General features: G+C 42.2%; 2 protein-coding genes and 1 long non-coding RNA gene across 4 annotated transcripts in view; all 3 read right to left on the reverse strand.

Annotated features, from left to right (window-relative positions):
- Positions 1 to 7663, reverse strand: part of LOC111966807 (receptor tyrosine-protein kinase erbB-3-like) — a 28824-nt gene extending 21161 nt beyond the window's left edge. The window contains exons 1-3 of the mRNA XM_070444581.1: positions 7265 to 7663; positions 1152 to 1306; positions 646 to 832 (exon numbers count right to left, since the gene is read on the reverse strand). Coding sequence (XP_070300682.1) covers positions 646 to 832; positions 1152 to 1306; positions 7265 to 7343 — 421 coding nt within the window. The 5' untranslated portion in view covers positions 7344 to 7663. The remainder of the gene's footprint in view (positions 1 to 645; positions 833 to 1151; positions 1307 to 7264) is intronic.
- Positions 7664 to 9557: 1894 nt separating this feature from the next.
- On the reverse strand, positions 9558 to 18873 carry LOC111966804 (ADP-ribosylation factor 3). 2 transcript variants are annotated; one of them, XM_023991741.2, is made up of 5 exons: positions 18826 to 18873; positions 17438 to 17686; positions 15299 to 15409; positions 14257 to 14381; positions 9558 to 14037 (listed from the first exon to the last, which is right to left on the reverse strand). In XM_023991741.2, exons 2-5 carry the CDS (start codon positions 17583 to 17585, stop codon positions 13876 to 13878), a joined length of 546 nt encoding a protein of 181 aa, XP_023847509.1. In that variant the 5' UTR covers positions 17586 to 17686; positions 18826 to 18873; the 3' UTR covers positions 9558 to 13875. The 2 variants fall into 2 exon arrangements, with proteins under 2 accessions (XP_023847509.1, XP_023847510.1); XM_023991742.2 differs by lacking the exon at positions 18826 to 18873 and adding an exon at positions 18642 to 18813.
- LOC139028070 (uncharacterized) overlaps positions 9558 to 21603 on the reverse strand; it is a 181785-nt gene continuing 169739 nt past the window's right edge. Inside the window, exon 2 of the long non-coding RNA XR_011480244.1 lies at positions 9558 to 11406. This is a non-coding gene — a long non-coding RNA (uncharacterized lncRNA). The remainder of the gene's footprint in view (positions 11407 to 21603) is intronic.

The following is a 21603-nucleotide window of genomic DNA, read 5'->3' on the forward strand; positions in this document are numbered from 1 at the left end:
CCTACCTTCAAACTTCCATTCAAACCGTCAAACCGTTCGGATGCTACAGAAGTTTACGTAAGAAGACCTATTTTCACGATGTCTCATGGTCTGACAAACACCGCTCTAGATCTGCCACCTTTCACTGCAGATGCGGAAGTGCTACACCGACGGATGTGGTGGATTGAGACGCATCCAATGCAAAACCCCCCAGATATCTCTAGTTTAAACTGACGGATATGGTGGATTGAGACGCATCCAACCCGGATATCTCTAGTTTAAACTGACGGATATGGTGGATTGAGACGCATCCAAACCCAGATATCTCTAGTTTAAACTGACGGATATGGTGGATTGAGACGCATCCAACCCAGATATCTCTAGTTTAAACTGACGGATATGGTGGATTGAGACGCATCCAACCCAGATATCTCTAGTTTAAACTGACGCATTTTGATGGGAAATTTCTTTGTTATGTAACTTAGATTGACGCAGCGGTGAGTCAATGGACTCCAGGGGGTTAACCACTCCTGACTACCACTATCCCTCCTTCTCTCCTCTCCTCTTTCCTTCTCCCTTTCTCCATATCTCCCACTCCTTCCCTCCTCTCCTCTTTCCTTCTGTACTCTCCTGTCCCCCTCCCTCCTCCTCCTTTCCTCCACTCACCAGTGAGGTATGTGAGTCCCAGGTGCTGCAGGCCATTGGAGCCCTCCTTGGGGTAGTTGAAGAAGACAGAGAGGGCGAACCCTCTGTCGTACAGGGTGTTGCCCCTGATCACGCGCAGCTGTTCCAGAGGCAGACGTCTGAAGTGGTTCATGGCGATTAGGATGTAGCCCGTTACCTCTCTGATGGTCTGGAGGGACAGAGACAGAGTTACAGAGTTCATCAGATCACAGATGAGATACTACTGTTACTGTAACAGTACAATTAGACAGACAGGTTAGAGACAGGATGTATCCTGTTACCTATTTGATGGTCTGGAGGGACAGAGACAGGATGTACCCTGTCACCTCTCTGATCGTCTTGAAACACAGTCACATTGCCAGACTACCTCAATTATCAGAGGAGGCCTCATGAACATGTCTCATGGAAGGAAAGAAGTAGAAGAAGTAGAAGAAGAAGAACAACAACAACAAGAGATCTTCTAATAAAAAATGGCGTCTCCGTCTCACCCCTAGGAAGCTGAAGTCCCAGTCAGTCTCTATCTGGGTGATCTCCAGGTTACCCATGATGATCTCACAGCCTGTGTAGCGGTTCTTGATCAGGTTGTACTGGTTCTCCTGGGATCCTGTGGAGCTCAGCCCATTCTGGGTACCAGTACACACCACTGACACACACACACAGGAAGGAGGGGAGAAGAAAGAAGGTTTATTGTCAGTGTTGTTCAATCAACCAACCAACAGAGAGACCAGTGTACCTCAGGCAAGGAGTGCACTGGTATGGAGTAAGAGCTTCAACAAAACAACCTAGATAGTTGGACTCATATAGTGGTGTGATGGTATGTGTGACTGCAGTGATGAGTCTGTTGACATGGGATGCTGTTGATATGTCTGTTGCTGTGTTTAAATGTTATGTCTGTTAATATGTCTGTTGGTATGTCTGTTAATAAGTCTGTTGATATGTCTGTTAATATGTCTGTTGGTATGTCTGTTAATAAGTCTGTTGNTGTTAATATGTCTGTTAATAAGTCTGTTGATATGTCTGTTGATATGTCTGTTAATATGTCTGTTGGTATGTCTGTTAATAAGTCTGTTGATATGTCTGTTAATAAGTCGGTTGATATGTCTGTTGATATGTCTGTTAATATGTGTGTTGGTAAGTCTGTTAATAAGTCTGTTGATATGTCTGTTAATATGTCTGTTGGTATGTCTGTTAATAAGTCTGTTGATATGTCTGTTGATATGTCTGTTAATAAGTCGGTTGATATGTCTGTTGATATGTCTGTTAATAAGTCGGTTGATATGTCTGTTGATACGTCTGTTAATAACGTCTGTTGATTATGTCTGTTGATATGTCTGTTGATATGTCTGTTGGTATGTCTGTTAATAAGTCTGTTGATATGTCTGTTGATATGTCTGTTAATATGTCTGTTGATATGTGTGTTGGTAAGTCTGTTGATATGTCTGTTAATATGTCTGTTGATAAGTCTGTTGATATGTCTGTTGATATGTCTGTTAATATGTCTGTTGATAAGTCTGTTGATATGTCTGTTGATATGTCTGTTAATAAGTCTGCTGATATGTCTGTTAATATGTCTGTTGATACGTCTGTTAATAAGTCTGTTGATATGTCTGTTAATATGTCTGTTGATAAGTCTGTTGATATGTCTGTTGATATGTCTATTAATAAGTTCTGTTGATATGTCTGTTGATATGTCTATTAATAGGTTTTGTTGATATATCTGTTAATAAGTCTATTGATATGTCTGTTGATATGTCTGTTGATATGTCTGTTGATATGTCTATTAATATGTCTATTGATACGTCCATTGATATGTTAATACGTCTGTTGATATGTCTATTAATAGGTTTTGTTGATATATCTGTTAATAAGTCTGTTAATATGTCTGTTGATACGTCTGTTGATATGTCTGTTAATAAGTCTATTGATATGTATGTTGATATGTCTGTTAATATGTCTGTTGATATGTCTGTTGATATGTCTATTAATATGTCTGAAGCTGTGTTTGAAGCGGTGCAGGCCATAACCCCTCTGCATGGACCAGGCCTGAGGCTGATAGAGGTGGGGATGGGGGAACAAGGTCTTACCAGACAAATAATAGCATTGTAATGGTCTGAGCTATCAATGTGGACAGTGTGTTCCATCGATGCAGTGACAGACAGTGCTTCTGTGTGTGTGTGTGCCTCTGTGTGTGCGTGTGCGTGTGCGTGTGCGTGCGCGTGTGCGTGTGCGTGCGCGTGTGTGTGTGTGTGTGTGTGTGTGAGTGTGTGTGTGTGTGTGTGTGTGTGTGTTGTGTGTGTGTGTTGTGTGTGTGTGTGTGTGTGTGTGTGTGTGTTGTGTGAGAGAGAGAGATAGAGGGCCCACAATGCTGAGATCATGGCAGTGAGACAATAGGCCATGTGTGAACAGAGAACTCCAGTCTGGACAGGGGAGGGAGGGGAGCTGGAGGCAGGAAGGAGACATCTACACCATCTCTTACTGACCACTTCTACAGCAGTCACATTTCAGTCTCTATACTGTACAGTCTATACACATTCATTGTGCATGTGCAGCTACTGTATGAGTTAAGGGAGGCCCTTCCAATGGATCCACACTGGATCAAAATGCACAGACAGCATTTCCTGTTCCTGCACATCTGCAAAATACTGAAATGATTGAGAATGAGCTGCATTCACACTGTGCATTTAGTCACTAATCGGCGAAACAGCAGGGGAAACTACTCTAATGTAAATCTCCATTCTATTCCATACCTATTCAACTCCAGCAGGGGAAACTACTCTAATGTAAATCTCCATTCTATTCCATACCTATTCAACTCCAGCAGGGGAAACTACTCTAATGTAAATCTCCACCTATTCAACTCCAGCAGTTGCATGCGTGATTGGACACAATTAAATAAAAACATTCTTCCTTATTTATACATTAGTCGTTACAACTGTCTCTGTTGTTTGAATAACTCACAATTTAATGGGAAAACATGATGTGTTTGAAGCGGAACTTGAGTTTCTTCCTTTCTCTTCTTACCAGTAGCATGTGAATGGTATCAGAGTTAACACACACACACACACACACACACATACATACATACATACACACATATACATACACATACAGGGTCTCCCAGGAAGTAACATATACCCACGCAGATATGAACCCGGGTCTCCCAGGAAGTAACATATACCCACGCAGATATGAACCCGGGTCTTCCAGGAAGTGACATATACCCACGCAGATATGAACCCGGGTCTTCCAGGAAGTGACATATACCCACGCAGACAACACGCAGGATATGAACCCGGGTNGAACCCGGGTCTTCCAGGAAGTGACATATACCCACGCAGACAACACGCAGGATATGAACCCGGGTCTCCCAGGAAGTGACATATACCCACGCAGAACATGCAGGAAATTAACCCGGGTCTCCCTTGGGAGCAACCAACGTTAGACCGTTAGACCAAGACAATATTCCCACTTAGGCCAAGGGTTTGGAAGTTCGCAGGCGGGGCTTCCTCATCACGGGACCATGACCGACTCATGTCCGCTACACACACACAAATCTATTTTAGTGAAAGCATCTAAGAATGCTCCACTGAAATGATCACTTATCTACCAGAGAATTGGGATGTCATGTTTCTAACTACTCTATTCCAACATTCAAAATACAGAAACTACTCCCAAATATACACCCAACTCAGTCACTCAAAGCGACAGACTTAACACTAGAGACATTCATTTGAATGGGACAATTGACCTCCAGTGTCGTTAACAGGGGCAATAGCCTCCTAGTCACATATGTCTCCAGCACACAGGATATGAGCTCTCTTTATTTAACTAGGCATGTCAGATAAGAACAAATTCTTATTTACAATGACGGCTTACACCGGCCAAACCCGGGGCCAATTGTGCACCGCCCTATGGGACTCCCAATCACGGCCAGTTGTGATACAGCCTGGATTCAAACCAGGGTGTCTGTAGTGACGCCTCTAGCACTGAGATGTAGTGTCTTAGACTGCTGCGCCACTTGGGAGCCCAAATCAGAGAGGCTGATTACAGCGGTTTATTACAGAGGCCGATTACAGCTTGGTAATGTGTGTAGCAAAGTCCCCTCTTCTGAAAGAAGAACAGAGGAACTATTTTATCTCTGAGATAGAGGGAATGGGGGAGCTGGAGAGAGCAGAGAGAGGGGAGAGACAGAATAGAGATATAGGGGAGAGAAGGATAGAGAGATATATACATATATAGAGAGAGAGAGAGAGAGAGAGAGACGGGAGCGACAGAATAGAGAGAAAGGGGAGAGATAGAGAACAAGAACAGGGAAGAGAGAAAGAAAGAAAGAAAGAAAGAAAGAAAGAAAGAAAGAAAGAAAGAAAGAAAGAAAGAAAGAAAGAAAGAAAGAAAGAAGGATATAGAGGGGCTTGGTTAATGATTGAGAAACATTCACAGCCAAGACCAGTCAATGGGGCATATCGAGCGTACATTTTTATAGCCTACACATGTCAGAGTCTAGTTTACACACAATTGGACATTGTCTACCTTTATTGAGTCTAAATGTTTTTGTCCCACAGTGAGTTCCATTCAACCAACCAGAACACAACAACATGCCAAAAGTCTTGGCTGATCCCTGACCCCTGGTTTTCTACTAGTAGTGTTGCTGGGCTGTCAGGGCCACATGTGAGTGTGGCCCTGTGCTTTGGTGTGGTCTACCTGCTCTGCTGCTCTGCTATATCCACTGTGACTCAGAGAGCAAACTGGCGATTCCTCTACAGTCACCGAGACCAGGAGGGGCTTTTACTGTGAAATACGGGAACAGGAAAGCAACCTCTTGAGAAACAGACTTTCTCTCTCTCTCTGTGTGTGTGTGTGTGTCATCAGCAGTGAAAATAATAAAAACAATGAATTTGATTATCAACACAAAATGTAAAGTGATGCCTGATTACGAAAATAATGTAGCCTGCAGGCTACAGCCAATACACATTGAATTGATCTTCTGGTTTACCACTACAGCGTATTCGGAAAGTATTCAGACCCCTTCACCTTTTCCACATTTTGTTACGTTACAGCCTTATTCTAAAATGAATTAAATCATTTCCCCCCAAATCAATCTATACACAATACCCCATAATGACAAAGCAAAAACAGGTTTTTAGATTTTTTTTTAAACAACCAAAAACTGAAATATCACATTTACTTAAGTATTCAGACCCTTTACTCAGGACTATGTTGAAGCACCTTGGGCAGCGATTACAGCTTTGATTCTTCTTGGGTATGACGCTACAAGCTTGGCACACCTGTATTTGGGGAGTTTCACCCATTCTTCTCTGCAGATCCCCTCAAGCTCTGTCAGGTTGTATTGGGAGCGTCGCTGCACAGCTATTTCAGGTCTCTCCAGAGATGTTCAATCTGGTTCAAGTCCGGGCTCTGGCTGAGCCACTCAAGGACATTCAGAGACTTGTCCAAAAGCCACTCCTGCGTTGTCTTGGCTGTATGCTTAGGGTCGTTGTCCTGTTGGAAGGTGAACTTTCGCCCCAGTCTGAGGTCCTGAGCGCTCTGGAGCATGTTTTCATCAAGGATCTCTCTGTACTTTGCTCCGTTCATCTTTCCCTCGATCCTGACCAGCCTCCCAGTCCATGCCGCTGAAAAATATCCCCACAGCATGATGCTTCCACCACCATGCTTCATCGTAGGGATGGTGCCAGATTTCCTCCAGGCGTGACGCTTCGCATTCAGGCCAAAGATTTCAATCTTGTTTCTCATGTTCTGAGAGTTTTTAGGTGCCTTTTGGTGAACTCCAAACGAGCTGTCATGTGCCTTTTACGTACGCATGGCTTCCATCTGGCCACTCTACCATAAAGGCCTGATTGGTGGAGTGCTGCAGAGAAGGTTCTTCCATCTTCACAGAGGAACCCTGGAGCTCTGTCAAAGTGACCATTGGGTTCTTGGTCACCTCCCTGATCAAGGCCCTTCTCCCCCGATTGCTCAGTTTGGCCGGGTGACCAGCTCTAGGAAGTCTTGGTGGTTCCAAACTTCTTCTATTTAAGAATGATGGAGGCCACTGTGTTCTTGGGGACCTTCAATGCTGCAGAAATGTTTTGGTACACTTCCCCAGATCGTGCCTCGAAACAATTCTGTCTCAGAGCTCTACGGACAATTTCTTCAATCTCATGGCTTGGTTTTTGCTCTGACTGTCAACTGTGGGACCTTAATATAGACAGGTGTGTGCCTTTCCAAATCATGTCCAATCAATTTAATTTACCACAGGTGGACTCCAATCAAGTTGTAGAAACATCTCAAGGTTGATCAATGGAAACAGGATGCACCTGAGCTCAATTTCGAGTCTCATAGCAAAGGGTCTGAATACTTGTGTAAACAAGGTATTTCAGTTTTTTTATATTTATAAATTTGCCAAAATATCTTCGCTTTGTCATTATGGTGTATTGTCCATAGATTGATGAGGAACATTTTTATTTAATCCATTTTAGAATACGGCTGTAACGTAAAAAATGTGGAAAAAGTCAAGGGGTCGGAAATACTTTCCGAATGCACTGTATATATGCAAAGTTTGTAGTTGATTTATTGACACATCAAAATTCATAAAATCCCTTACCTTCCTGCGTTTGAGACGACGTGGGCTGTAGACATGATAGAATTACAATACACAGAACGGACACCTGCCAACGGTCCATGCCTAGGTTCAAACCAACCCGATAATAATCATGACCAGGAATACAGTAGAGCAGGTCGGTTTAATCCTCAAGAAGTCCTCAACTCGTTCGATACTTTTTTGGGGAAAGGTAAAACTATTTCAACAAATTAGAACTTCAAGACCGATCTTCATAAGACTCGAGACTCAAGTCTACAGTTATAGGTCCAAGTTTCAGTACCACGATTACTTTACATTTCTCTCTTTTTAAAGTGGCAGATTGACTTGACGCAGAAACATGTTCTTATTATTATATAAGATACTTCCAGTAAATATGGGCGGTAAATAAATTCCGATATGGTGCGTCAATTCAGACAGAGTTTGGCAAAAGTGAACACGTATTTTGACGCTCAGCTTTCACCCCTCGCGGTGATACAGACCAGATAGGCACTTGATTGGCCAGATCAGTTGGTTTACCAATCAGTGTCGTTGCTTGTGAGTGCTCGTGAGAAAATCTGTTTCATTCTGTGGTTACTGTAAAACATTACTATAATATAAATAAAAGGTCAAGGATTAGCCTAATCTAATTTATAAATATATGAAAACACTGCAGATGATTTCAATAGGCCCTTTTTAAGTACAATCATATCTAGAAAAATGTGTTATTTAATTCACAGTAATGATGTTTATTATAATATTGCAATAAACCAAATGATGGAATCAGTTTTTGAATCTAGTCTTGTGTGTAGCCTATGGTTAAAATTAAAACTCTAATTGGTCAGAATCCTAATATGGAGGCTAATAACAGCATGCTTGATAATCCATGAAAATACATTGTAAGCAAAGCTTAGTAGGCTACTGAAACAATACAATAGCATTATTTAGTATCATCCTAAATGTGCTTATTTACATTCCATGTAGACTATTTTGGACTAGCGTTACTTTCAATCAGTAACAGGATTAGGGTCTGAGTGGCTGTACTGTCTCTCCATGCAGTGAAGAGCAGTGTTGTCCTCCAGCCCTGTCAACTGGTTAATCAGTCCTGCTTTGATGCGTATGGAGCAGCCCGTTGTCAAATGGTTAAGTGACTTCTGAACCCAAACCCAGAACGTTGAATCTATGCTTCATTCCAACAGAATGGAACACAGAACACACAACTCAGAACAGAGAATAGGGCCAACGTTCCATGTCATGTGGCATGGAGAGCAGTTAATAAATGTGCAGGAAATAAATATCTGGTTGTGATGAATATGTAACACAGTGCTGTTGTTTCCAGTTCCATAATGAAGGACTGGGTAGATAAATTGATGTAAAGATATATTCACGCTCTTAGACAAAACATAGTAGGTTGAAAATGTTTTGGAACAGTGGCATTTGATTGATTTACATGCGTTATAGACACTTATAAAGCTCTTTATAACACTTACATAGACACGTAATACAGCATTTATAGATGCGTTTCAACAAGCTTGTAAACATAGTCGCTACCTTGATCAAACACAGATATGTTTAAAGTACTGGTTACATCGAAATTTGAACATTTGAATAATGGGTCCATCTAGTGGCAGCATCAGTGTTAATTTATTTACATCAGGCAGGCAGTACCTCATTTGTGTGCGTACATAGCTGTGCCTTGATTTTTGGGCGGCAGGTTGGGCGTTGGGCCAGTAACAGAAAGGTTGCTACATCGAATCCCCGACCTGACAAGGTAAAATAAATCTGTCGTTCTGCCCCTGAACAAGGCAGTTAACGCACTGTTCCTAGGCCGTTATTGTAAAATAAGAATTTGTTCTTAACTGACTTGCCTGGTTAAAGAAAAATAAATCCATGTCATATATTTTACATCCAGCAGGGGGAGACAGAGGCCAGCACTCTGAGTTTCCTCTGCATGGAGCACAGAGCCTCTGAAGTTCATTAGCTGAACTTCGAGCAAATATTGCACGTTTAGCATGTTATACACATTTAGCCATTCATGTAACATACACAAAATTCATAAATTTTCTAACTATTATAATGGTGTTGCATAAGAACACAATATTCAGAGTTTTTATCACTGAGTTTATTACAGAATTTTCCTGACTTTTCAACTCCAAGGGTCAACTCTTAACTTTGAATATTTTTAGTAGCAGATAGATGTAAGGGAAATGGAAAGAACAGCCTTCTGTTACTGGTGTCAGCCAGTCCTGAATCTGTCATCTGAGGTTCTATCTACAGACTACAGACTATTCTTATAGACAGACTACTATGAGTGGGATGGCTCCATGACAGACTACTATGATGGCTCCATGACAGACTACTATGATGGCTCCATGACAGACTACTATGATGGCTCCATGACAGACTACTATGATGGCTCCATGACAGACTACTATGATGGCTCCATGATTGCCCAAGCTTCTGTCGCCAGACCTCGTCAGATTCTTCACCAGAGTATCATCATTATCCCGTGTGGCCCTAGCCTGTCCGCCTTTCTGTCTGTCTGTCAGTCCGAGGCCAGGCTGTGTGTGGAGGCAGGTTGATGCTCCAGTCCCCAGTACTCTGCATGGCCTTCACATCCCGGCTGGTCGCCATTCCCTTCAACAGATTGATGAATTGATTGTGGGGCTGCTGCCAGTGTGTCTGTGCCCTGGGCGAGGGGTGTCCCGGTTACGGAAGAAAATCCCAGCTATGGCACCCGCCCTGGGGCCGCTATTGTGGCTGGCCTGCAGGGGGCCCAGGGGGCCAGGAGCCCAGGGGGCAGCTCTCTCTGACCCACATACTGCTGTCACACCCCTGGAGACACAGCACTGGAGATGGAGGGGAAAGGGGGTAGGGGGGGGCACAGCACTGGAGCTGAGGGCGGTTGTGGGGGGTGGATTGGGACGGAGGCTTGGTTAGGGGGCCAGTGCTGGAGCTGGGGGGGAGTGAGCTCGAAACACAGGGCTGTTGCAGGGACCGGACATGGGCTGGTGGTATGAGAGGGCTGGGGCGAACAGGGACCTCTGAATCACAGAACAGAATTGCGGCCATGCTGTAAAAATCTTTCAAACACCCCAAAACTCAAAAAAAGTCCTAACTCGATTTGAAGCCGTGGAATCGAAATGTTTCCAAGAAACACAAGTTGAATGTTGGCATTTGTATTGATCTACCAGAGCAGTTAACAGGCAAACTGGTATCACCGGACACATCCTCACCAATACATAAGTACTCATGACTAGGATCCAATCATCAATCTATTTTTGAGTATTAACATAAAATACTGAACCTTGTTTCAATGCTTTTTAACACACATTATAAATTGGAATATTAAGTAATTGCATTGTTACAGTAATATAACATTACTTTAAAAAAAAAAATCTCGCACAGACTCAACTGAGTTAAAGAATGGAAATGAAGTGATACATTTAGCAACAACTGTGGTCCCAAACACAAACCATCATCAGGGTAAAAGGGGTTTCAACACTAGTGATACTGTATAAGGCCACAAAAACAATTGTCGCACCAAACCAATCTCAATGTAGGAAAGGTAATACACAAGCTGTAATGTTATATTCATACATCTATACAAATCAGTCCATACACAAATCCTGATATCTACTATTGAACATATCAACCACAATGATTACTTTCAGGTATATTTCACATATATTCTTACAGGTATGCAGTACCAGTCAAAGGTTTGGACACACCTACTCATTCAACGGTTTTTCTTTATTTTTACTATTTTATACATTGTAGAATATGAGTGAAGACATTAAAAAACTATGAAATAACACATATGGAATCATGTAGTAACCAAAAAAGTGTTTAAAAAATCTAAATATATTTTATATTTGAGATTCTTCAAAGTAGCCAGCCTTTGCCTTGATGACAGCTTTGCACACTCTTGGCATTCTCTCAACCAGCTACATGAGGTAGTCACCTGGAATGCATTTCAATTAACAGGTGTGCCTTGTTAAAAGTTCATTTGTGGAATTTATTTAATTCTTAATGCGTTTCAGTCAATCAGTTGTTTTGTGACAAGGTAGGGGTGGTATACAGAATATAGCCCTATTTGGTAAAAGACCAAGTCCATATTATGGCAAGAACAGCTCAAATAAGCAAAGAGAAACTACAGTCCATCATTACTTTAAGACATGAAGGTCAGTCAATGAAACTGGCTCTCATGAGGACCGTCACAGGAAAGGAAGACCCAGAGTTACCTCTGCTGCAGAGGATACGTTCATTAGAGTTAACTGCACCTCAGATTCCAGCCCAAATAAATGCTCCACAGAGTTCAAATAACAGACACATCTCAATATCAACTGTTCAGAGGAGACTGTGTGAATCCCTTCATGGTTGAATTGCTGCAAATAAACCACTACTAAAGGACACCAATAAGAAGAAGAGACTTGCTTGGGCCAAGAATCATTGCGCAATGGACATTAGACCGGTGGAAATATGATCTTTGGTCTGATGAGTCCAAATGTGAGATTTTTGGTTCCAACCGCCGTCTCTTTGTGAGACGCAGAGTAGGTGAACGGATGATCTCTGCATGTGTGGTTCCCACCGTGAAGCATGGAGGAGGAGGTGTGATGGTGTGGGGGTGCTTTGACTGGTGACACTGTCAGTCAATTATTTAGAAATCAAGGCACACTTTACCAGCATGGCTACCACAGCATTCTGCAGCGATACGCCATCCCATCTGGATTGCGTTTAGTGGGACTATTATTTATTTTCCAACAGGACAATTACTTAAAACACACCTCTAGGCTGTGTAAGGGCTATTTGACCAAGAAGTAGAGTGATGGAGTGCTGCATCAGATGACCTGGCCTCCACAATCACCCAACCTCAACCCAATTGAGATGGTTTGGGATGAGTTGGACCGCAGAGTGAAGGCAAAGCAGCCAACAAGTCCTCAGCATATGTGGGAACTCCTTCAAGACTGTTGGAAAAGCATTCCAGGTGAAGCTGGTTGAAAGAATGCCAAGAGTGTGCAAAGCTGTCATCAAGGCAAAGGGTGGCTACTTTGAAGAATCTATAATCTAAAATATATTTTGATTTGTTTAACACTTTTTTTACTACATGATTCCATAAGTGTTATTTCATAGTTTTGATGTCTTCAATATTATTCTACAATGTAGAAAATAGTAAAAATAATATCCTCGAAGCAAGGACATGCATATTCTTGGTACCATTTGAAAGGAAACACTTTGAAGTTTGTGTAAATGTGAAAGGAATGTAGGAGAATATAACACAATAGATCTGGTAAAAGATAATACAAAGAAAAAAAGAACCGTTGTTTTGTATTTTCTTTGTACCATCATCTTTGAAATGCAAGAGAAAGGCCATAATGTATTATTCCAGCCAATGTGCACTTTAGGCTTTGGCCACTAGGTGGCAGCAGTGAATGTGCAAAGTTTTAGACTGATCCAATAAACCATTGCATTTCTGTTCAAAATGTTGTATCAAGACTGCCCAAATGTGCCTAATATGTTTATTAATAACTTCCCATGTTCAAAATTGTGCACTCTCCTCAAACAATAACATGGTATACTTTCACTGTAATAGCTACTGTAAATTGAACAGCGCAGTTAGATTAACAAGATTTTAAGCTTTCTGACAATATCAGATATGTCCTGGGAAATGTTCTTGTTAATTACAACCTCATGCTAATCGCATTAGCCTACGTTAGCTCAACCGTCCTCTTGGACGGGACACCGATCCCGAAGAAGTTTTAACAAGGAACACCTGTTAATTGAAAGGCATTCCAGGTGACTACCTCATGAAGCTGGTTGATAGAACGCCAAGAGAGTGCAAAGCTGTCATCAAGGCGGTGGCTACTTTGAAGAATATAAAATATGTTTAACACTTTTTTGCTTACTACATGATGCCATGTGTTCTTTCATAGTTTTGATGTCTAAACTATTATTCTACAATGTAGAAAATAGTAAAAAATAAAGAAAAACCCTTGAATGAGTAGGTGTGTCCAAACTTTTGATTCTGTATGTTTGTACTTGTTAAGCAAACCGTGTAAATATACAGTTGACATAGAAAAAAGCATGCTTTTGCATATAGGACGTGTTTTACACAAACCTATGTCACTCTCCATTAATATCTACCACTACTGCATTGCTCCAACCAGCAGTAGCAATTTTAGTGTAAAAAGAGAATACTGTCAGAAGACTGGCTTAATATATAACATTAGACAGATATCATTTCAAACTTCATTTCCAAGAGATCTTTTACTGTATGGCCATGCATAATACAGTGTTCCAAACCAAACTAACATTGCCATTGTCCATTCTGAAATAAATAATAATTAAATAAATAACTACATTTTAAATACTTTTTGAAGGTTATTATTAAGGTTAATGTATTGACATTGATGGCCCGCGGCTGGACAGCGCTAACCATTTGTAATAGTTGACAACAGGCTGAAAATGTCCTCAAGGAATGGGGATATTCTCTCTAAGTCCCCTTCCTACACACCAATCACTTTTCACTCCCACCGTGTCAGGATTTTTCACTTAATGGATCAACTAAAACCAACTACCACTTTTTGATTCAAGAGCTGACACTAAAGTTTCTCCTCGCTCTCCTCTGATTGGTCCACTCACTTCTTGTTCTTCAGCTGATTGGCCAGCCAGTCGAGGCCCTCGTATAGACCGTCTCCGCTGGTGGCGCAGGTGGCCTGGATGTACCAGTTGCGGTGACGGAGGGAATGGAGCCCCAGCTTGTCGGTGATCTCTGCTGCGTTCATGGCATTGGGCAGGTCCTAGATGCCGAACGGGAGGTAAAGATGGAAGGATAGGAGTGGAGAAAAGCACATGAGAGAGTAGAATAGGCGTAAGGAAAGCATAGGTAAACAGAAGGACAGGTAGCGAGGAAAAGCACATGATTTAGACACAGGTAACAGATACAAATACATGGTGAGTGAGGCAATTTTAATATAATAGAATAAAATAGAATAGAATAAGCACTTCATTGTCCATACCTGTTTGTTAGCGAAGATAAGAAGCACGGCGTCTCGTAGCTCGTCCTCAGCCAGCATCCTCATCAGCTCCTCTCGAGCCTCATTCACCCGCTCACGATCATTACTGTCCACCACGAAGATCAGACCTGGAATCACAACAGACCTGACTTCAACACACAACATACCCTCAAGGTAGCAACCAGGAATCAGAACAATCCTGTCAACACACTACAGACCCTATGAGGACAAAGGTTTACTGTTTGACATCCCCCTCTATCAGAATGAACAGGTTAAAGGTAGTCAGCGAAATTACGTTGCCACCTGCAGCACCGCAGATATAGCGATGAGCGAAATGCAAGACTTCGCTCTCACACAGTCACACCCAGTATCTGTGCATGTGCACGGGTTCACATCAGGCCTTTACAATGTGGTAGCCACGGGACCAAAAACAGAGAAGTTGAGCCTCGTGCTTCAACGTTCTAAGTTGTTGCAAAAATGTACCCACTATGCTGTTCACTTCCTGCATCTATGTAATGTCGCTGACTATACCTTTAATCGCTGACTCTACCTTTAATGTTCAAAGGGCTGTGAAAGAGGGGTATTGTACACATACTGTATCATAGGTACAGTATAGAATAGAAAAACAAATAATATATAATAGAAAAAATCATAATACGAATCTGGTAAGATGCTTTGAATTTGGCTTGAAAAACGTGCTTATTTGAAGCCGTTAATGCAGTATGCAAATGTCTATAACCAGAGTGTGTGTCAGCCCAATACATCATTGTGTTGGATGTGTCATAGATCTGGAGTGCCAGTCTTTGTCCCAGCGTGGGCCTATAGCCCTCAAATTCAAATCTCAAAGCCAGTTCCACTGCTTTGTTTTTCATTCTTCCCCTGTAATTTGGGACTGATTTAGCCACCAGGTGTGTGCAATAAATGATCAGGTTGAACAGAAACCTAGCCGTGCTGCGGACCTCATAGAGCTCTCCTGCTCAGCTTACACGTCACAAGAATGTGTTAGCCTGCTGAGCTAAAGCTTATTAGCTCCCACAATACTTACCCTGTGTGTTCTGGAAGTAGTGTCTCCACAGAGGCCTGATCTTGTCCTGGCCCCCCACGTCCCACACCGTGAAACTGATGTTCTTATACTCAACCGTCTCCACGTTAAACCCTGAGCAGGGGAAGGAGCATGTGTGTTATAAATGCCATATAAACAGCTGTAAGTATGTTATAAACACATTATAAAGAGCTGTGTGTGTGTTATAAATGCCATATAAACAGCTGTAGGTATGTTATAAACACCTTATAAAGAGCTGTGTGTGTGTTATAAATGCCATATWAACAGTTGTAGGTGTGTAATGATTAAAGGCCAGTTGAGTCAAAATTCAGTTTGTCCTGTATTTTGTATCACAGCTGATGAAACTAACACTGTAAAAGTGTGTGTTATTTTCATCAGTGTTATTTCCTGATAGTTGCTGGTTGAAAATGCAATCTACACAGGACCTTCTAATCAGCAGGTTTGCATGGGCGGAGTTACAGCTTTCCATGGTAACATCACCATGCGGTAAATTGGTTGATAGACCAATAACAAAGAGAGTTCCCAGGGCTGGCACCAGGAGACATMMSCCCCCCCCCCCCCCCCATTTTAGGAACTCAGTTGGGGTCTCAACTTACTGTTGAGAGATAGAACAGTAGAATACACAAGGTGCAAGTTTTAAATTTGGTTGTGCATCAACAAATTTTCTCTTGTTATGTCAGACACTGACTCTGTGTGATTTATGACCATTAGTGCAGGAGCTACTAAGTCCTTTTGGGCTTTTTTCTCCTCCTGCACATACTGTTGTTGTTGTTGTTTTACTGTTACAAACTGTCTTTCTATTTGTGCAAAATAAACTGAACAAAGACACTGACAGTCACTCAGCTAGCAATTTTTAGATTGGTAAATTAGTTTAGCCAGCGATCTAAACTTGTAGTAATCATGTTCGAATACTGACCGGTCACAGGGCATGTGCCCAGACACCCTGACATCCATGGGGCCCCCATTGATTTCGTTAGTCACTCTCACTCAGATATCATTAACATGGCATAAGTCATGGCAAAATGTGTAGAATTGCAGGAAATTAGCTATAAAACTGAAAACATTATCTCCACCCCATGGCAAATTGCATGCATTTTGTTATACTTTTTAAATTTTTATTATCTCTGCCCCATAGCAAAATGTGTGGAACTGCAGAAAACAGCTTTAAAACTGCAACATTATTTTTTGGGGGAAAGGAACTCAGTCGGGGTCTCAACTTATTGTTGAAAGTTAGAATATTAGAATACACAATGTGCACGTTTGAAATGTGGTTGTGCATTAGCAATTTTTCTCTTGTTATGTCAGTCACTTGACAGTCCATCAATTAGCCATGTCAGCTAACAATTTTTGTCTAGCCAGCTATCTAAACTAATAATCATGGCCAAATACCAACCAGGCACGCAGGACACATGCCTAGGGGCCCTGATCTCCAGGGGGCCCCCATTGATTTAGTTAGTCACTCTCACTCAGATATCATGGCATAAGTCATGGCAAATGTTGTAGAATTGCAGGAAATTTGCTTCAAAACTGAAATTAGCTGTAAAACCAAATCTCGCTTAGGGCCCCCAAAAGGCTAGAGCCGGCTCTGAGAGTTCCAAACCTCATTGCCAATAACAGCTAGTTTTCAGTTTTCCCCTCCCCACTCAGACCACTCCCAGACAGTGGTAGCAAGATTATTTCTTAAGAAATTGTAATTTTTGTATTCTTTTGCCCATGTTTTATGGAAATCTATTACAGTAAGTTACTTAATTGTTACATCAAATCAAATCAAATGTTTTTTTGTCACATGTGACGAATACAACAGGTGTAGACCGTACCGTGAAATGCTTACTTACACAAACTTAACCAACAATGCCGTTCAAGAAAGAGTTAAGAAAATATTTACAATATAAACTAAAGTAGAAATTAAAAAGTAACACAATAAAATAACGAGGCTATATACAGGAGGTACCGGTACAGAGTCAATGGGTAATTTGTACACATACCCAGCAATTCGTTGATATTGATATAAAAATGTCTGCTTTGGGCCTTTAAGGATAAGTAACATTTCTACATGACAACACATTTGACTTTTCTCTCATCCTTTATAGCCAATGACCTTCATTGTGAGACTTTCCATACCGATAGTGGGGATGGTGGTGACTATCTCTCCCAGCTTCAGTTTGTATAGGATGGTGGTCTTCCCTGCAGCATCCAGCCCCACCATCAGGATCCTCATCTCTTTCTTCCCTAACAGGCTCTTCAGCAGGTTGCCAAAGATGTTCCCCATGGTAACTGACTGGCTGGTGATTGGCTGGCTGGCTGGCTGGCTGGCTGGTTGACTGGCTGGTCACTGGCTGGCTGGTCAGACCTCAACTCACTGCTACAGAGCTGATGGGCAAAGAAGCTGGATGTTAGGGCCCAGAGTTTTTCCTGATCTTGTACCTTAACCAAGGAAAAATGGTCTCTAGTTGCATGCCACTAATGGGAGAATTATTCCTAGGGCTCAGTTTTTCCTGACCAGGCAAAAGTCTGGAGGCCCGGCCAAGTCACAAGGTCAGGAAAAAACTGTTGCACCCTGGAATAAGCTAATTCAACCATAGCCTAAATGGCAAGTCAGCGGCTGAACAAACAGTGAGTTTGTACATTTACTGAGTCAGAACCACAGAGAGGACACACAGTAGCCCTTCAACCACTACTCAGCCCATTAACACCTCATAACAGCTCCAAACCACCTCGGGGAAAACCAATAAAGTCTCCTCCACACCTCTACAGGCGGGCTGAGGAAGCTGACCTGACTGAAGGCCAGTAGGCTGGCAGACTGCACACTGGTGAGAAGAGCTGCCATATTGTAGGCCTACACTACCTACCGCAATCCTTTGTTGAGCTGGGGTTATGTGCTTTATAGTAGTTATAATCTATACATTGAAATATATTATTTCACCCCTACAGTAGGCTGTAGTCCTAAAGCAAGTTGTTCTAGGGTGACACACTGCAGGTGCATTCTAACAACAGTCTACTGTCAAACATATTTAAATAGTCTAGATAAAAAAATGTGTGTGTTCATAAATAGATTTTTCAATCACTGCATCGCAGTGGCCGCATATGATACTATGAAACACATCTGTCGTTGCGCAAGAGCACTCGCAGTGATGGCAGCACCCTCCGCTAAAGGCGCCAGGGTCTGTGGAGGGGAACACCCTGTATCTTTGCAGCACATTGCGCACCACAAAAAATGCAGGTTCAATCAAATAATAACCTAGTAAATATCACATGTAGACAGTCACACTGTAAACATCAGAAATGCTATGGTTATTTCCATCCATAGGCATATTATGATTCTCACCTTCTCCAGTCACGACTAGACGCAATGCTTAGGTGGCCTGAATGGACGCCGTTAATTCACTAGAATCACTACCAACACATAGTTGTTTCATTTTTGTAATGACATGACACGATGCCGCATTTTTGTATTTCAACAGTTTTACGTTATCCATCATTTTCAAAATGTCCATCTCATCCCCACCTACCTCTTGTTGCCGTACCAGCTGGATTCGGGCAGTGGCGTTTGATTCTCGCGAGAAGACGCCAAGAATGACAGGGGTCTCGCGATGATGAGAGAACCAAGTACACTTCTTCATCACTTCATGGGCCGATCACGCGCTCCCTTCACTGTCAATAAATCTTGACACATTGTCAGTAGGAGGCTGGTGGTCAAATATTTGTTGTTGTTGTTGAAAATGTACCATTGTTTTTTTATAGGGAGTTTGTAATTCAGTGATTGCTCTTAATTTAGCCTTCTGAGTTGAAACTGAGAAGACATCAACCCTGGTCAGGGCTTGAGATGGTGCAGTGTTTGTGTGGTTTACATGCCCTGTGATGAAAACCCTGCTTTAGTATTTCATTAATCAAGATTACAAGTTGCCCTGCTACTGTACATGTAATGCAATCAATGCTTGTCAGACGTTTTGTGTGTGTGTATTAGAGATCAGAGACTAAATAAAGTTTTTGTTATATTATAAGATATTAGAGAGTAAATACATTTGACTAAAGGCAAACATAAGAATAATTCACCTGAGAAACACCTTAATAAATAAGTGAGGAACTGCTAAAACGATGCCAAAGCCAAAGGATACTTCTTGGCAGAGATGTTTCCAGTTGCTTCCAGTTGAAGCTCGCATCCGCTACAAGACCATGGTGCTTGCCTACGGAGCTGTGAGGGGAACGGCACCTCCGTACCTTCAGGCTCTGATCAGGCCCTACACCCAAACAAGGGCACTGCGTTCATCCACCTCTGGCCTGCTCGCCTCCCTACCTCTGAGGAAGTACAGTTCCCGCTCAGCCCAGTCAAAACTGTTCGCTGCTCTGGCACCCCAATGGTGGAACAAACTCCCTCACGACGCCAGGTCAGCGGAGTCAATCACCACCTTCCGGAGACACCTGAAACCCCACCTCTTTAAGGAATACCTAGGATAGGATAAAGTAATCCCTCTAACCCCCCCCCCCCCCTTAAAAGAGTTAGATGCACTATTGTAAAGTGGTTGTTCCACTGGATATCATAAGGTGAATGCACCAATTTGTAAGTCGCTCTGGATAAGAGCGTCTGCTAAATGACTTAAATGTAAATGTAATGTTGTGTGCCAGAGACAATGAGCTCAGAAGAGAAAGCATTTACTCTACACTGAATCACTCTCACAAGAGGGGGGCCATTTTGATTTTGTTTAATTTTGCTGAATCAACATGGATCAAACAAATACATAACTCGTGATTTTTCATGAAGATTTTTCATGAAGACCAGACCAAACAGACCAAACAGACCAAACATCAAATAGCAATACCATCGCAAGCCTTTGTCAAAAACTCTCTTTGAAGCATTTACCAGATGCTCTTATCCAAAGAGACTTACAGGAGTAATTAGGGTTAAGTGCCTAGACGGCTCTGGGATTCAAACCAGCAACCTTTAATTTACTAGCCCAACACCCTTAATCACTAGGCTACCTGCCACCCATAAGTTCAACTGCTTTATGTGGGTTTTAGGGTTTTATACAGGCATCTACTAAACTTCTTTCACTGTATTTTCTATGTTTTAAATATGGGTTAAAAAACCTATAGTCTTTCAAAATTCAAAACACAAAGTCTTTCAAAATTAAAAACCCAAAGTCTTTCAAAATTCTTGATTTGATGTCCTAGGCCTACTCAGTGTCTGTAAATATACAGTAAAGGCCCTTTAATATAGGCAAAACGAGTGAGTTCTTTACGTGCTGATTTACCAGTAGTGTGCTTCTCTCTACAGTACGTCTGTCTGCCGGGGGCTCTGGGCATGATAGATGTGTTTATCAATTCAGCGGTTGAGGCGGAAGGAAAAAGAGTGAAGCAGATGTTTGCAGCTGCACACCAGACTACAGGGTGGAGTGGAAGCAGGGTGGAGTGGATGCAGGGGGAGTGTGCCGTAGCCTGTGTTTGTGAGTGTTGGGAGCACGGAGGAGGTTATAGAGGGGCTACAGTACAGCGCAGTGGGTAGGGGCCGACCAGGGGTGGTGGGGGACGGGGGTTGGAGTTATAATTTAAAGGAGCCTATTCCTCTGAAGTGTTTGCCAGAGTGCACCCCAGCAAACACAATCACAAGTCTGGTTGGTTGTGCTTGCAGAACTAATGAGGGCTGAGGAGCACATTGAGGGCAGAGGAGCTGAGAGCTTTGATGTTCTGGGTAATGTTTTCTCTCTCTCCCTGACTCTCTCTCTGCATGTCCCACATCAAAAAATAAAGGGGAGTCAGTCGCAAAGCAGATGTTTTGGAGCTATGCATTTATACAGAATATACTTTCTAAATCCTCTCTCTCTTTCTCCTTTCGCTCTCCCTCTCTCACTAAGTTTGCCTTTATGTTTAAATGTAAAGTATCAACAGTAGATATGTGTGTAGGTGGGTGAGAGAAAAATATATATTTAATACATTTTGAATTCAGGTTGAAACACAACAAAATGTGGCATAAGTCAAGGGGTATGAATGCTTTCTGAAGCCACCGTATGCATCAATCTACTGTAGGCTATCTTTCAATCTAGCTAAACATACTGAATCATCTTCTGTTAAACATACAGTACAATCATCCTGTCAGTCAACGTCGAGGACTTTTATCTTTCCTAACTTCCCCCCTTCTCTCTCCTTTTAATTCAGCAGGGTCTGGTTGTCATTACTCTAGGGGCAGTCAATGTGTTGCTGTGCATGTGTCAGCGTCTGCAGCCTGCAGCCATGGTAGGAGACAGGGAGAGAGGGGGAAGGAGTAGGAGAGAAATCAAATTGTATTTGTCACA

Source organism: Salvelinus sp. IW2-2015, linkage group LG7 (assembly GCF_002910315.2).
Source record: "Salvelinus sp. IW2-2015 linkage group LG7, ASM291031v2, whole genome shotgun sequence".
Classification (NCBI taxonomy): Eukaryota; Metazoa; Chordata; class Actinopteri; order Salmoniformes; family Salmonidae; genus Salvelinus; species Salvelinus sp. IW2-2015.